This window comes from Pelophylax lessonae, assembly GCF_965119305.1.
Source record: "Pelophylax lessonae genome assembly, chromosome: 3".
Lineage (NCBI taxonomy): Eukaryota > Metazoa > Chordata > Amphibia > Anura > Ranidae > Pelophylax > Pelophylax lessonae.
In genome coordinates, this window is record NC_138770.1 from 143469215 (window position 1) to 143487090 (window position 17876).

The window sequence follows — 17876 nt, forward strand, 5'->3', positions numbered from 1 at the left end:
AACATCAGTGCCTAACCTCACAAATGCACTTCTGGAAGAATGGTCAAACATTGCCATAGACACCCTCCTAAACCTTGTGGACAGCCTTCCCAGAAGAGTTGAAGCTGCTTTAGCTGAAAAGGGTGGCCAACTCTATATTGAACCCTACGGCCTAAGACTGGGATGCCATTAAATTTCATGCGTGTGTAAAGGAAGGCGTCCCAATACTTTTCACGATATAGTATATGTAGGAGAAAAAATATTAATTTCACTGATATGCCGATTAGCTCATGAACCAGCATATGATTCAGCAATGACGTAAAACTGAAACATCAGTTTTGGATGGGATTTACTTTTGATAAGGCAAACCGCAATCTACACAGCACAGTAACTCATAGCAACCAGTTAACAAACATCACCCATTGTTCTCACTACTTTACACTGAATAATTTACCCTGCTCCTTGGAAAAAATATATTTTGCCTAGCTTGTTCTTATATTTGTTTTGGAATAATACTAAAGAATGTTAATATCCTGCATATTGGAAATTTCTAAAAATTAACAAATTTATTTTAATTAACAAAAAATCGTCAAATTTAAATAATTTAACATCTGGATTATACAGATTATGTTAATCTCGTCTCCTTAGATATGCACTGGTCCAATATTCTCATTTTGCTATCAGTGCGACTGATTCTAAGGTTGGTCTTATTGATTACTGCAGCCCTGAAGGGAGATTGTGTGTACAAGAGATGGTAGGAGTTATGTGTAAGTGCATCTTCATTAAATAATTGGATGAAGATGAGCAGTTTCTCTGTATATATATATATATATATATATATATATATATATACATACATATATATAAATTACATTACATATATTTTCTGATTCTGTTAAAATAGTGCATTTTAACAACAGTGTTCTATGCTTTTCTAGTTTTATATGACAATATATTTCTAATGTTGACATGCAACGTCTCATTCCATATTGGTAATCATCACTCAATTTTATGTCATTATTCCAATAAACATTATAGATATCTGCTACTTAGTGAAAATGCCATTAAAATTAATGACAGAACTGCATTTGTCATTACCCTATATACTAAGTAAAACATCTCTGGGGTATACCACCCTTTTACCTAATAAAGAAAACTGTGTACCATAATATATTGCTTTCAAAATGAATCACCTTTTAGAATATTGTAGCTTTTAAAGCATGTAACGGTCAATTTTGTCAGACTACATGTCACATCTTGTGTTCTACAGAACATTGAAGGAAACACAGTAAAGAGACCCTTCTTATTCAAGTCATTATTAGGGCTTTCATATTAAAAGAAAAATGTACAATGAATTGTTTTAATTTATTACTTTGTAAACATATGAATATGGCACCATGTAAAATATTTTGAGGCTCATAAAGTAATGATGGCTTTTTGCCAACTGTTTTAGGTTTATATCACAGACAGGTTTTGTACATACCACGTAACTGGCACATTGGAGATGTCCAAGAGTCCATTTTACAGCACAGAACCTTATGTTCTATTTTAAAAGCAACACACATGACATACATACTAAATAGATGTCTTCAAAAGCCACCTACTGCTACTAGGTAGGTGCAGATGTTACGGCAATATACTGTAGTTACTAAGCACTATGGGATGCTAGGAGCGCTAAGTAGCATCTGAGATTTTACTTGCAGCTCTGAAGTCTTGTTCTGTAATGTTTCTCCTTTGATAAGGCAGGGATGAATGTGTCACTATGGGAGGCTTTAAGGTGGCTCCACATATACATGTCCTCAGAACCTCCAGTGTCACGTCTGAACCCTCTGAGGTCATGACCACCAGAGTGCAGTTCCATCAACTCTAGTTCATGCTTAGTTGCAGTCTCTAAAACCCTCTGCTTGTTGTAATACTTGACAAAATTGTTGATAATAGGATGAATTGGGAGGGCAATAGCGATAACTCCACAAAGAAAACTTGTGGCTGCATTAAGTTTGCCTAGAGTGGTTTTGGGATATATGTCACCATATCCCACTGTGGTCATGGTGATGATGGCCCACCAGAAAGACTGAGGGATGCTTTTAAACAAGGTATCTGGGTGACTCTGTTCCATGGTGTACCCTAGGGCTGAAAATACAAAGATCCCCACTGCAAGGTACATCAAGAGTAGACCCAACTCTTTGAAACTGCTCTTGAGGGCATAGGTTAGGGTCTGCAACCCAGAGGAATGGCGGGCCAGCTTAAAAATCCTGGCAATCCTCATGATCCTGAGGGCCTGGACAGCTTGCTGGACATTAGTCAACTCCATCATACGTGCCCCTAGATGGGTCAGAGTAAGGCTGACATAGAATGGGAGGATGGCCAGCACATCAATGATATTCATGAAGGAAAAAGTAAAGTGTAACTTGTTGGGGGAAGACAAGAGTCTTAGGAGATATTCCAGGGTAAACCAGCCAATGCATGCTGTCTCTATGTTGTCTAGAACAGGATGCTCTACATGATTCCCTTCTTCATCTTCCACCTGCATTTCAGGAATGGTCCCTACACACATCACCACTGATGAGGTCAGGATGAAGAGGAAGGAGAGCACAGCTGTCACCCTAGCAGGAAAAGAAGATTCTGGTTTCTCCATGAACTTCCAAACATATTTCTGAAACCTCTTCCAGTGGCTCTCAGTGGTGTCAACTCCTAGGTCATCTAGGATGGTCTGCACCCTTCTAGCTATCTCTTCCAGTTCCTCCTTCTTCTCACTTAGGTGGCTCTTACAGCACTCATCCAGAAAAGCCAAGTCCACCTTCCAGAACTCCATCTCATTCTTAAAACACATGGGACATATCCCCTTCTTCATGTGGACCTCCCCATAGTAATACACCTCCATTATACATTTGAAGGCATCAGGGTCTCTGTCAAAGTAAAATTCTCTTTTCCCAGGGTCATAGTCATCACACAAAGAGAAGATGGCATCATAACCTCCAGCCAAGCAGCTGACCAGCTCTGCCAGCCTGGTTTCTGGGTACCTGTTTAGGATGTCTCCATAGAGGATTTGTCTAATGCCCCCAACATTGACTATGATCTCTACCTCCTCACTGCAGTCCGACCCGTTCCTGCTCAGCTCCTCAAAGCTAGAGCCCATCATTATGTTGGCTTAAAAGAAGATCAGCGATCCAAGAAGTTCCCAGTATGTAATAATTTCTTCTGAGCCCTCAAGCACTCTGTATGGGAAAATGTTGGTCACATCGCTCAATAGCCTCCACAGTCACTGCATGCCATATAAATGATTCCCAGCTATAAATCAGAAGGGAATAATATGAAATGTCACAGAGAATGATCATTCATTAGGTGCTTCTTTCTCCCCAGGGCTCATCTCCTCTCCAGCGAATCCATAGACACGGGGCTGCTGCTACAAGTGTTGTCCCAGATCCCTTCTCCTCCAGCAACGAAGGAAGCAAATAGGATTTCATTGAGAGATGCAGTCACCCATCAACATGGTGCTCCCTGGAGGATAAGAAGAGGCCATTGAGAAAAAGGCAGCGATGTGCGATGAGAGCGGAGGAGGCTCAGTCTCATGTCAGAGCTCTCCTAACACTGTGCATACGGCAAAACTTGTACTGCCTTTTCCAGGGCTGACACAGGAATCCCGGTGTGACGTCATACACCTTTCATAAGGCTTCCCCCCCTCCTGGGGACACCAAGGGGACAGTTCTGCATAGGGGACCGCACAGGACTGCATGCGACAAGTGCCCTAGAACTCAACTCTAACTTACATTAGCTATGCAGACAGATCAACTGTAGGCACTGCATTATAGGAACATTGTTATACTGGGAGCATGGCAGGGAGAATACCAATGTGAAGTAGACTTTATTTAGTGTCAATGCCATGCTGGCTTCTTCTGTATTGGAGAAGGAGAGTGAAATTGGGAACGAGAGAGACAAGTAAATATATATGGAGAGACAGAGAGATCTGGACACTCTATGTAATATATCAGCACAATATACATATGTATTGGAAATGTATTCTTCTTTATTCTTTATGGGAAAGGAGGGTGACATTAAGAATGAGAGAGACCAATAGATAGAGAGAGGGAGATCTAGGCACTCTGTGTAGTTTGGCAGCACTATACAGTATGTATATATTTTGCAAATATATTCTTATTTATTCTTTAAGGAGGAGGAGGATGAAATTGGGAAAGAGCAAGGCAGTAAAGGTACATATAGGGACTCTTTGTAATGTCAGTACAATATACAAATGTATTGGAAATGTATTCTTCTTTATTCTGTATGGAAAAGGAGGGTGACATTAAGAATGAGAGAGGCAAGTAAAGGTACATATAGGGACAGAAAGATCTGGGCACTCTATGTAATATATCAGCACAATATACATATGTATTGGAAATGTATTCCTCTTTATTCTTTATGGAAAAGGAGGGTGACATTAAGAATGAGAGAGACCAATAGATAGAGAGAGGGAGATCTAGGCACTCTGTGTAGTTTGGCAGCACTATACAGTATATATATATATGGAAATGTATTCTTATTTATTCTTTAAGGAGGAGGGGGAGGATACAATTGGGAAAGAGCAAGGCAGTAAAGGTACATATAGGGACTCTGTGTAATGTCAGCAATATATACATATGTATTGGAAATGTATTCTTCTTTATTCTTTATGGAAAAGGAGGGTGACATTAAGAGTGAGAGAGGCAAGTAAAGGTACATATAGGGACAGAAAGATCTGGGCACTCTATGTATTATATCAGCACAATATACATATGTATTGGAAATGTATTCTTCTTTATTCTTTATGGAAAAGGAGGGTGACATTAAGAGTGAGAGAGGCAAGTAAAGGTACATATATGGACAGAGAGATCTGGGCACTCTATGTAATATATCAGCACAATATACATATGTATTGGAAATGTATTCTTTATTCTTTATGGAAAAGGAGAGTGACTTTGAGAAAGAGAGAGGCAAGTAAAGGCACATATAGGGACAGAGAGATCTGGGCACTCTATGTAATTTATCAGCACAATATACATATTAGTGATCGACCGATATCGTTTTTTCGTTGCCAATACCGATACAGATATTTTGGCCAATGCATGTCGATATCAGCCGATATTGACCGATATTTTGTACATTTAAAATTTTGCAAAATAAACACAAATTTCGACACAAATCTGTTACTGAACATGTTAATTTTTGTTTATTAACATTTTTAACACTGCAGTCAGTGCAAATTAAACTGCTAGAAAATAAACTAGACAACAACAAACAGCAAGACAGTGGTGGATTGGACGAGTCAGTGGACTACTGCTGCAGTAGTGCAATCACTGCAATGATTTTAAATCACTACTGCAACTGCAGTCAGTGCAAATTAAAATTGCTAGGAAAAAAAGCTAGACAGCAACAAACAGCTAGACAGTGGATTGGAGGGGTCAGTGGACTACTGCTGCAGTAGTGCACTCACTGCAATGATTATAAATCACTAACTGCAGTCAGTGCAAAACTGCTAGAAAAAAGCTAGACAGTGGGGAGTCAGTGGACTACTGCTGCAGTAGTACACTCACTCACTGCAATCATTTTAAATCACTACTGCAGTGACTGCACTGAAGTAGTGATTTAAAATTATTACAGCAGTGAGTGGCGCACTACTGCAGCAGTAGTCCACTGACTCCAATCCACTGTCCAGGTTTTTTTTCTAGCAGTTTTGCGCTGAATACACTGTCGCTGCTTGGCAAAGATTGCATGGTGGAAATGGCCTGCGCAATTCTTCAGCATGCTAATAATGTCAAGCAAAGCTTTCTGGTTTGACAGACCATCATTTACCACACGTTAGAGGGTGTGTGCCATGCAACTGAGGTCTGAAACTTCAGGAAGTCTCGTTCCTTTCACCATGTTCGCTCCGCTGTCTCGAAGCACAAGCATCACTCAGTCTTTGGTGATTCCCAATTCTTCTAGCATGCCTAGAAACATTTCTTTAATGTACTCCCCAGTGTGGGATCCTTGCATCACTTTTTTATTCAACACCACATGCCTTCTTGTCCACCCGCTGTCAATGAAGTGGCATGTAAGACTCATTAGTGATTCTGTTTGTCCTGACCAGCAGTCAGTCGTGAATGAGAGTGAGTTGCCAGCATTCTCTGGTTTCAGCATAGCCTTTACTTTGTCAACGACCTTTTGGTGAATATTTCCCAGCATTTCAGTTCTATAAAACTTGCCACTCTTCAGTGTGTACCTTGGCTCAACTATGGACATCAACTGCTTAAATCCAGAGTCAGACACCACCAGGGACTTTCTCCCTTCCCTTATGGGACGTCACGTGTGTGGAAGGGAGGAGCCATGAAATCACCCGCTGTCTCACAGAGCCGCTCGAGGAAATGTAAGACTGTTACATTCAGCAAGAGAGGATGTGATGTGCCTGCTGTATGCTGTTATTAAGTAAGAGGCTTTCTCCTGTTTTAATTAATAAATGTGTTAGACATACTTCACTATGTGCAATCCCTTGCCTTTCTTTGAGTCACACCACTAAGAGAGCAAGCTTTTGGATTGTCTAATCGGTATCCCCTGGAGGTATTTGGAGCAACTGTAATCATCCCATCCATCCATTCTGCCAAAGGTGTTATCGTCAGTGTTCAGTTGCAAGTGGAAACTGTCCTGGTGTTTTTGACCCTTTGTGGTTAGTGCTTTGAGGTGAGAGGCCATTCTATCTGGTGGTGGATTTGTAGTTTCAAGACCACAGTATTGGCTCTGAGTGCATCTTTATCCACACGGGGCCCTTCCTCCTTTGCATGGACTATATTTCCTATTCAATTGATTCATTTTAGTTTTAGCGCTGCACTAATTTCCTATCATTAATGGCTGTGTGCTGAGTTATTTTGAGGGGACAGCAAATTTACACTGTTATACAAGCTGTACACTCACTACTTTACATTGTAGCAAAGTGTAGCAAAAATGTGAGGGGTGTACTCACTTTTGTGAGATACTGTATGTATTGGAAATGTATTGTTCTTTATTCTTTATGGAAAAGGAGGGTGCCATTGAGAAGGAGATAGGCAGTAGGGATGATCGAACGGTTTGGGTCGACCATCGGTCGACATTGACTGTTCGAAATTCGGCCGAATTCCGAACTTTTTGCTGAAAAAGTTCGGAATTCGGCAACCAGAACCGACCAAAATGCAACGGGACAGGAACTGGGCTTTAAAAGCCTGTGATTGTACCAGAACCATCAGTAAAAGCCAATTGAGGGGGCAGGAGGATGCTAGGAATGTGATTGGAGTGACTAGGGGGTCCAGAGGCCAATCAGTAGTTAATACGCCCCCCAGTATATAAGATAGCCCCGCCAAATCTCTAGCATTGTAATACAGGGATGTGGAAGAGAGTGGAAGCAGTTCTGTTACTCCTGCTTCAAAAGTGTAATTTAGCAATTATTAGTGTGAGGAAAGGGATATCTAGCGTAGTTAGGGTACTATTTTCCACTATAGTTCAATTCAATAAACTAGTTTCTTTAGGGAAAGTGTTAAGTGTCAGGTGGAACATAGTGTAGTGTAGGGTAAACTGACTCTGACTGCTATGGAAGGGTGACCAAACCCTTCCATGTCAGGGTGACCGCCATAGAAAAAAGATCATTTGTATTAGAATTGCAGTAGAGCAGGATAGTGGCTCCGCTACTTTTACACCTGGCCGTTTTTGTTGCAGGCGTTTTATTGGGCTTTTTTGTGGACGTCTTTGGAGGCAGGCATGGCATCTGAACTTCTGTGTAGGGGTATATATATACACACACACACACGTGTGTATATATACACATACACATATATAGGTGTGAAAGTAGCAGAACCCTATGCCTGCGCTAATGAAATTATTTGCAGGCATAGGGCTCCGCTCCTTTCACACCTATATGTGTGTATGTGTATGTGTATAAATACATATATGTGTGTGTGTATATATATATATACCCCTATACAGAAGTTCAGATGTTATGCCTGCCTCCAAAGACGCCTAAAAAATGCCCAAAAAAAAACGCCTGCAACAACACACCTGGGCGTTTTTGTTACAGGCGTTTTTTTGGTTTGGTTCTGGACATGCAACAGAGCTGAAACTTAACAGGTACACTTTTTAGACCCCCCAGACACTAAATCCAAAGAAATCTCATTTTTTTTCAATATTTTTTTAAAAAATTGGCTCTCCCAATAAAAAACGACAATTTTTAAGAACTTCTTTTTGTGTGATTAATAGTCCCTGGGGCATGACCCAGAACCCTAGGCACTTTTTAGGGGCATTTATTGGGTTTTAGGGCTTCAAAATGGTGTTTTTTGATTACCGAAGTTCGGGTCCCATTGATTTCAATGGGGTTCTGAAATCCGGGCCGAACATTCGGGAAGTTCGGTTGTTCTGGTCGAACCGAACTTTTCAAAAGTTCGATCATCCCTAATAGGCAGATGAATAGAGAGAAGGAGATCTAGGCACACTTTGTAGTTTGGCAGCACTATATGTATATATTTTGGAAATATATTCCTATTTATTCTTTAAGGAGGAAGATAAAATTGGTAAAGAGAGAGGCAATAAAGGTACATATAGGGAGAGAGAGAGATCTGGGCACTCTGTGTAATGTCAGCATGCTATACATATGTATTGTAAATATATTCTTCTTTCTTCTTTATGGAAAAGGAGGGTGACATTGAGAAGGAGAGAGGAAAATAAATAGAGAGAGGGAGATCTCGGCACTGTGTGTAGTTTGTGTCAGCATTATATGTATATAAAAGCGTAACTCCACTTTTGTTGACAAAAAAACATTCCCTTCTGGGTGATCTCTGTACATTGCAAGGATTATAACAAACTTTGTTCCAGATTCCTACCTTTTGTTATTCTGAAGAAATTCCTCTGTGTTCCTCTGTGCCGTGTGGGAAAATGAATCTAATGGGAGTGGTTTCATAATTATCAATCAACTGTGCACCTGCAGAGCACTAATGAGGAAATCTGCGAGGTCTGCATCCCTTTAGATGTGTTCCTATTGAAAGTATCCACCAAAAATGACATTTTTGTTGCAGGGGATGCCAGAAATCTGATTTGTGTCTTAGTGCAGTCATCTGGGAAAATCAGTGAGTCAATCACACAAGCAGGAAATTATGTTTCTGGGGTGTGGTCAGTACACATTCTGTGTACAGAACAACTCCAGTTAGCCATATTGCATTGCATATTCAGAAAATTAAAGTGCTGCAGATTGAAAAGGAAAGGTAATTTTTAATAACATTCAATTATAATATGACTTGTTTTGCAATTGTATACGCTATATTGTTTTTTCTTTATTTGCTTTTATTTTCCACACAAAGGAGTTACCCTTTAAGGAGAAGGAGGGCTATAAGGGGCAGATGAGGAGATGCAGAAAGATTGGGTCTTAGTACTGCCATAGACATACGCAGGGGGAGTCCAAAGTGTGGGTGCCTAAGTTTCCCCCCCCCCATCCAGCACCCCCCCCCCCCCCCCAGCAGTGCTCCTGGCTTCCCTTCTCTCATCTCCCCCTGGCTCCTGCATGTTTCATAATGGAGAGTGGGGGAAGGGGCTGGTAAATACATAATTTACTGGCCCCTCCCTTTTCTAAATGAACACAGTGAACACACTCACTCGCTGTGTTCATTCACAACTGAAGCATAGTATACTGTTTACTATGCTTCAGTTTGTGAATGAACAAGAAGCCATCCAGGCTCCAGCCCAGAGCACTAGCCTGTTCATTCACTGTCCAGTGCAGCTGAGGCTTGAGAGAAAGGCATGTGTGTTTGCGCTTTGGGGTGCACACCCCAATACGATAGGCTGTGCACACCTATGAGTACTGTAATGCACTGGTAATACGTCAGCACTTTATAAAAATTGGAAATATATTCTTATATTCTATAAGAATAAGCATGGTGAAATTGGGGATCATAGGGGCAGAGAAAGAGATACAGGGGTTGATTTACTAAGTTCAAATAGACTGTGCACTTTGCAAAGTGCAGTTGCTCCAGAGCTTAGTAAATGAGCAGAAGCTCTGCTGACTTCCATCATCTAGTCAAGCAAGCAAGCAACATGCTGTTTTTTTTTTTTCCTTGCACGTGATTGGGTATTCTTTGCAAAGTGAAGCTTTACCTCATTTACTAAAGCGGAGTTCCACCCTGAGAATACTTTTTTTAGTAAAAATACCCCCGGGACAGTCAGGGCTAGTGCATTCCACAATGGCTAGCCTCTGATCTGTCCCGGGTTGCACTTACATTTTAGGACAAATACTTACCTTGAAAAAGTATTGTCCAGCGCTGCCATCTCAGGTGTGGGCAGCTTGAAGCCAGCGCGATCCTCTTCTGCGTCATCGCTCCCAGGAATCATTGCGCCTGCACTGGCCCCGCCGTCACTTCCGGTGCGCGCGCGTCATCCCTCCACAGCTTCTGGGCAGGCCCAGAAGCTGTTTAGAAGGGAATGACGCGCGCGCCCCGGAACTGACGTCGGGGCCGGTGCAGGCGCAATGATTCCTGGGAGCGATGACGTTCAGCTCCCAGGAATCAATGCAAAGCCAGGAAGTGACGACGGGCCGTGGCCGCCGAGGGGAGGAAGAAGGAAGTAAGGTAAGTATATTTTCTTCTCTACGAGGTAAGTAAAAAAAAAAAAAAAATGCGATTATCCATTTGTTTTTCAGGTGACCCGGAGCGAGAAGATGGAGGTAAGTATAATTTTAGGGTGGAACTCCACTTAAGCTTTGGAGCAACTACAATTGAAGAGTGCAACTGCACTTTGCAAAGAGCACAGTCTATTTGCCTTTAGTAAATCAAACCCTTACTGTTTGAGAGAGAGAGAAAGAGAGAGAGACCGGTCTTTGGGATTGATTTACTAAAGGCAAATAGACTGTGCACTTTGCAAAGTTCAGTTGTACCCTGCAAGTGTAGATGCCCCAGAGCTTGGTAAATTAGGTAAAACTTCAATTTGCAAAGAGTACCCAATCACATGCAAGGAAAATGTTTTAAAAAACTGCATTTTTGCTTGCACGTGATTGGATGATGGAAATCAGCAGAGCTCCCCCTCATTTACTAAGCTCTGCGGCAACTGCTCTTGCAAAGTGCACAGTCTATTTTGCTTTAGTAAATCAAACTCTAAGTACTTTGTTACACCCTATGTAATATGTCAGCACTATATAATTAATGGAAATATATTTTTATATTATATAAGAATAAGCAGGGTGAAATTGGGGATCAAAGGGGCAGAGGAAGATATACAGTGTGGGAGAGAGGGAGAGAAAAAGGGATGGGTCTAGGTATTCTGTTACACCCTGTGTAATATGTCAGCACTATATAAATATTAAAAAATATTAAAATATTAAATTTTAAATATTAAAAATATATTCATTTATTTTTTAGGATGAAGGAGAGTAAAATCAAGGAATAACAAGGCAGATGTATAGATACAGCCTGGGAGAGAAGGGGAAACAGATAGAAAGAAAAAAGAATGTCTGTAAATACCCTGCATAATATGTAAGCACAACACATTAAAGCGGAGTTCCACCCTAAAAACTATCTTTGCACCGTCCGCAAGCTTAGACAAACCTGAAAAAGAATTGGTTAATTACAATTTTTTTTTGTTTCACTTACCTTGTTTTTAATGAAAATATACTTACCTTCCTTCCTCTTCCTCCCTCTGCAGACACGGCCCACTACATCATTTCCTCTTTGCATTGACTCCTGGGAGATGAGCGTCATCGATCCCAGGAGTCAATGCGCCTGCACCGGAGTCACTCGTCACTTCCGGTGCAGGCGCGTCATTCCCTGCTAAACAGCTTCTGGGCATGCCCAGAAGCTGTTCAGGGATGACGCGCCTGCATCGGAAGTGAAGAGCAGGGCATTCTGGGACTCCAGCGTCACTGAAGAGGACACGCTCCGGCTTCAGCTGCCCACACCTAAGATGGCAGCGCTGGACAAGTGAAACAGGAGACAGTTCAGAGGCTATCGTTGCTTAAATGCACTAGCCCTGACTGTCCTAGGGGTATTTTTAGCTTAAAATTTTTTTTAGCCCGGAACTCTGTTTTAAGGATATGGGATAGCTTATGTAGAATGGTTTACTGGGATTATAATGCACCTTTGATTGCATTAATTGACACTAATTATTTCAAACTAGGGAAAGAAGATTACTTATATTTTGTTAAATGGGCAAAAATTTAAGTGATACAATTACAAGACGTAATGGTAGGAAATAGAGTGTGCACATTTTCAGAAATAACACAAAAATAGGGGAATAGACCACTTGATAAATGGAGATACACACAATTGCAGCACTTTGTGCACTCCCTACCGCAGCCTCTGCGGGGGAGGGATAATATGAGACTATTAGAGGAATTGTTTAGCTCCCCCACATGCATTAAACATAGCATATCTAAAATATATAAGATTCTACTTTGGGAATAAGAACCTGTATACCCTAAAGATCTATATAAGGGGCATCAGGACGTCCTTTCTCTTTCTGGTGATCCCCCTATATAAAGATTTATATAGGGGAATCAGGACCTCCTTCCTCCTGCTGGTGATCCCTCTAGTCATAACTTAAAATCTATATAGTAAAATCAAGACCACCTTCCTCCTGCTGGTGATTCTTCTAATAAAGCACCCCAGAATTATATTTGTGTTCCCTGATGCACTGTTTGATCATTTTGCACTCAAATCTTTTTCTCTAACTAGGTAGGAGTCTTCAGGTGGAAGACAGGGATTCGTGAACAAAGTCAAAATCTACAGAGGTAGATTTACATAAATGTGCCAGCATCTCCTCCCGGGAAGTAGATATTGACTGTGTATAATGCCCAACTAAAGATGGTACTGTCTTTCTGGAGAGAAAGGAAGAAATTGTCAGGGTAAGTACTGTGATCTCTACGAATGATATTTTAATTGTTGTGTCATTGCAATTGCATTTCAATGTTCTTTGCATGTCACTCTTCGCCTTACTCACTAGTTCTTCCTTTTTTTCTACTACATTTAAAGTGTTACTAAACCCACAACAGTAAAATCAGTCTATATATGCAGTAAAGCATGCTTCTTATACTCACTGTGGAACCTAAGGAGTTATTCCTCTGCATTGTGTAAAAAGGCTGTTTGATCCTGTCATCTCTGTTCTTCTCCTTCTTCCTCAGGCCCCAATTCCCCTCCTGATAGAACAGAGTCTAGGGACAGGCTGCACATGCTCAGTTTGATGTGTATTGCTAGCTAATTATTATTATTATTTTTTTTTTTTTTATTGGGAGAGTGCATGTGATTATCTCCGGACCAATCAGCACTGTCAAGATAGAGGGTTCAGGGGTCCTGCAGCCTCATTGGACAGTCATAGGAGAATGAAAACTCCTCCTACAAGCTTTAACCAAACACTGATAGTCGTCACAAGACTGCTGAAACTGCTAATGGGAAAAGGTATTATTATCAGTTCATATTTACTAAAATAATTGCATTTCCATGTTCTGTGTACTGTGGGAGATCAGATATAGTGAATGCAGATTCCTGGGTTTAGTAACACTTTAATCGATAATTTAGTTGCCTGTATTGATTTAGTGCAACGTTTAATTATGATATATTAAAATAAATTATAATTTTATTTAACATGCCGGAAATAGGCTTGCCAAGATAGCAAATACAATGCTATTTTTAGAAGTGGATCATTATTTTCCAGGGCTGGAAAATCTATGCTTTTATTGCTCTTTTATCTTTTGGCATGCCTGCTCCCTGGCCTAGATAAGGTAAGTATACTGCAGGAAGGGTTACAGAGGGCTCAACTCTGGTCAAAACCTTTTTGTTTAGTTTTAGAGAGACTAAAGAAAGGTTAAAACCTCTGGCATTTTGCACCTTCCACCCCCTGATAGCAATAAAAATACATTGTCCTAACTAAGGATGATCGAACGGTTCGGGTCGACCATCGGTTCGACCCGAACATTGACTGTTCGAGGTTCGGCCGAATTCCGAACTTTTTGCTGAAAAAGTTCGGAATTTGGCAACCAGAACCGACCAAAATGCAATGGGACAAGAACTGGGCTTTAAAAGCCTGTGATTGGACCAGAACCATCAGTAAAAGCCAATTGATGGGGCAGGAGAATGCTAGGAATGTGATTGGAGTGACTAGGGGGTCCAGAGGCCAATCATTAGTGAATACGCCCCCCAGTATATAAGATAGCCCCGCCAAATTCCTAGCATTGTAATACAGGGACGTGGAAGAGAGTGGAAGCAGTTCTGTTACTTCTGCTTCAAAGTGTCATTTAGCAATTATTAGTGTGAGGAAAGGGATATTTAGTGTAGTTAGGGTACTATTTGCCACTATAGTTAGATTTAATAATCTAGTTTCTGTAGGGAAAGTGTTACGTGTAAGGGGACCGTAGTGTAGTGTAGGGTTAACTGACTCTGACTGCTATGGCAGGGTGACAAAACCCTTCTATGTCAGGGTGACCGCTATAGAGAAAAGATAGTTTCTCTTAGAACACTTATTGAACCGGATAGTGGCTTCGCCCCTGTCACCCTGCTTTTTGCTGCAGGCGTTTATAGGGCTTTTTTGAGGACATTTTTGGAGTCAGGCATGACATCTGAACTTCTGTGTAGGGGTATATATACACACACACACACACGTATGTATATATACACATACACATATATAGGTGTGGAAGTAGCAGAAACCTATGCTTGCGCTAATGAAATAATCAACACCCATATGGCTTCTCTGCTATAACACCTATATGTGTGTATGTGTATAAATACATACAAGTGTGTGTGTATATATACCCCTATACAGAAGTTCAGATGTTTTGCCTGCCTCCAAAGACCCCAAAAAAATGCCCAAAAAAACGCCTGCTGCAAAAACACACCAGGGCGCTTTTGTAGCTGGCGTTTTTTTGGCGTCTTTGGAGGCAGGCATAACATCAGAACTTCTGTGTAGGGGTATATATACACACACACATGTATGTATATATACACATATACACATATAGGTGTGAAAATAGCAGAAACCTATGCTTGCACTAATGAAATAATTAACACCCATATGGCTTCGCTGCTATAACACCTTTATGTGTGTATGTGTATAAATACATATAAGTGTGTGTGTATATATACCCCTATACAGAAGTTCAGATGTTATGCCTGCCTCCAAAGACCCCCAAAAAATGCCCAAAAAAAACGCCTGCTGCAAAAACACACCTGGGCATTTTTGTAGCTGGCGTTTTTTTGGGCATTTTTTGGGGGTCTTTGGAGGCAGGCAAAACATCTGAAATTCTGTATAGGGGTATATATACACACACACACTTATATGTATTTATACACATACACACATATAGGTGTTATAGCAGAGAAGCCATATGGGTGTTAATTATTTCATTAGCGCAAGCATAGGTTTCTGTTACTTTCACACCTATATATGTGTATGTATATATATACATACATGTGTGTGTGTATATATACCCCTACACAGAAGTTCTGATGTTATGCCTGCCTCCAATAACCCCCAAAAAATGCCCAAAAAAAAGCCAGCTACAAAACCGGCAAGGTGTGAAAATAGCGGAGCCATATCCCTGTTCTATATTAATTCTAATACAAACAAACTTTTTTTCTGGTTCTGGACATGCTACAGAGCTGAAACTTCACAGATACACTTTTTAGCCCCCCCCCCCCCCCCAGACACTAAATCCAAATTTTTTTTCAATAATTTTTTCAATAATTGGCTCTCTATCAAAAATGACAATTTTTAAGAACTTTTTTTTGTGTGATTAATAGTCCCTGGGGCATGACCCAGAACCCTAGGCACTTTTTTAGGGGCATTTATTGGGTTTTAGGGCTCCAAAATTGTGTTTTTTGATTACCAAAGTTCGGGTCCCATTGATTTCAATGGGGTTCTGAAATCCGGGCCGAACTTTCGGGAAGTTCGGGTGTTCTGGTCGAACCGAACTTTTGAAAAGTTCGATCATCCCTAGCTAACCTCTGTTAGGATTTTATTGCTGTGCCCCCTTGAGGTCAGTTCTCATCTCTTCTTGACAGGTGACAGGAGTCTGACAAAACAGGAAGCGAGGGGAAATCTCTTTAATAGAGAAACAGACATCATTTAAAACGTGACAGAAAAACATTTCCTAAATGGGACACATACAATTTTCAAATCTTGATGTTCCCCACTAAAAAATTTATTTAATCTTTAAGTGTTTTCGGTTGTTAGGATAGGCAGCCAAGTAAAAAACGAAAGGCTAACTTTAGTGATTTGATCAAGTGTTAGCCTTCAAAGCTGATTTCTAAACCTTTTGTTTGAATCTATTCCTCAATAAGAAGTCGTCCTGAGGGCCAGGAGAGCTGACTGAGAGGAGCTGAACCCAGAGGTCCGGGAGAGCTGACTGAGAGGGGAGACACTGGAGACCCTGGAACTACAGTATCGTGAGTACAGGGACTCGTGTCAAGGGACCTGACCTGAGGGGGGCCACCTCTGCTAGTTGGACAGTCAGTGGACAGGTGTCAGCCGAGGAAGAGAGAGAGGATACTAGGGAGAGTGTTCTGAATATAACTAATTGTTCACCAAGTCATCTTAAGGATAAGAGACTTAATCCACATTAATGCAAAGTGGCAGGATAAATCAACAGCCTGACTGTTCCTTATCAGAAGATAGGAGTCCTCAATCACTGTGAATAGTTAAAGTTGGAGTATCCCACTATTTCCTTCTCCTATGCCCATTTTACAATAAACCATAAAAACAACCAAATATAAAAGTCTTTACTTACTGGCTGGGTGCTAGTAACTAGAGAGGTTATCCACAGAGTGAATATCAAGCAGTCCCTACGGGGGCAGTGCTACATGTACACATGCTGGGGTCAGTGTAGACAAGAGCCAGTTAGCCTGCCAGCATGTCTTTAAAGTGTGGGAGGAGACCAGAGTATACAGAGGAAACACATACAGTAAGTAGTTTGTAGTTGGGCCTATAGTTTGAGACAGTTTAGTTTAGCTATAGAATAGTACATAGTGCAGGTGGTAGATGGGTATTGTACCTGTAAGAATACTTTACCTTTAACGTAGAAAGCTGAGTTTTTCTTTATTTTCAGGCCAGGCCACTAGTGATCACAGATTTGCCTGATCAGAAATCTATAATGGGCTATATGGGCATTGTTGGTAATTATGAAATGTTGGACTGACCGTTTGAGTAATGCCTGCCTTGACGTCAACCATGAGCATGTTGGAGGAGGGGACAAACACTCTTGACAGCAGCAACCGCCTATAAAGTCTTTGCCACTGATCAGCAGCTGAACTGTTTGTGCAAGCTCCATCTGCTATGATGGTCAAATACGTGAACTGCTCTATCTGCTATGATGGTCAAGTACCTGAACTCTCTGTACAAATAAGCCAAAGGTCCATCTACCATAATGATCAAGTGCCTGCACATCTATGACTCTATAATGACTCTGGAGGATAAATGGACTTTGTATGAGTTCTACAGCTTTTCAATTGCTGTGCTGCAGCTGCCATCTGATCACCGGATGTCCATGACTTTTACAAGCTTCTATGCTTATGTCTCTTGAAAAGGAAAGTTTGGTGTTCATATCTGATCCTGTGCTTTTAAACTCTTGAAAAGGAACTTTTGTTAGTCCAACATGTAGTTTCTATATCTTTTAATTTTGGATACTTTTATATTTTTCAGCCCTAACACAGCCGAATGAGATTTGGTAAATCAGACAGAGAATGTAGCTAGATACACTTTAGATAGATAAAACAAGTGATCCCCTATCTCTTATTTGAGATAAATTTAAGGGGGGGGGGGGGCATCAGGGAAAGGATGTAAAACATATTGATTATTCTTTTGTTTACTATATTTCTATATTTAGGTGCTTGCCCTCCACTGTTCAAATGTTGCCTTTACGTACAGTTGAAAGCAATACTGTTATATTTGTGAGCTGG

At 40.8% G+C, this 17876-nt stretch overlaps 1 protein-coding gene across 1 annotated transcript; it reads right to left on the reverse strand.

Moving 5' to 3' along the window:
* Positions 1-1387: 1387 nt before the first annotated feature.
* KCNF1 (potassium voltage-gated channel modifier subfamily F member 1) lies at positions 1388-3603 on the reverse strand. The gene has a single exon (XM_082252088.1). It carries the CDS (start codon positions 3116-3118, stop codon positions 1673-1675), a length of 1446 nt encoding a protein of 481 aa, XP_082108214.1. The 5' UTR covers positions 3119-3603; the 3' UTR covers positions 1388-1672.
* Between the last annotated feature and the right edge of the window lie 14273 nt (positions 3604-17876).

What these genes read in the sequence shown, in the direction of transcription:
- KCNF1 (XM_082252088.1), bottom strand. Translation starts at nt 3,118, where the DNA reads ATGATGGGCTCTAGCTTTGAGGAGCTGAGCAGGAACGGGTCGGACTGC.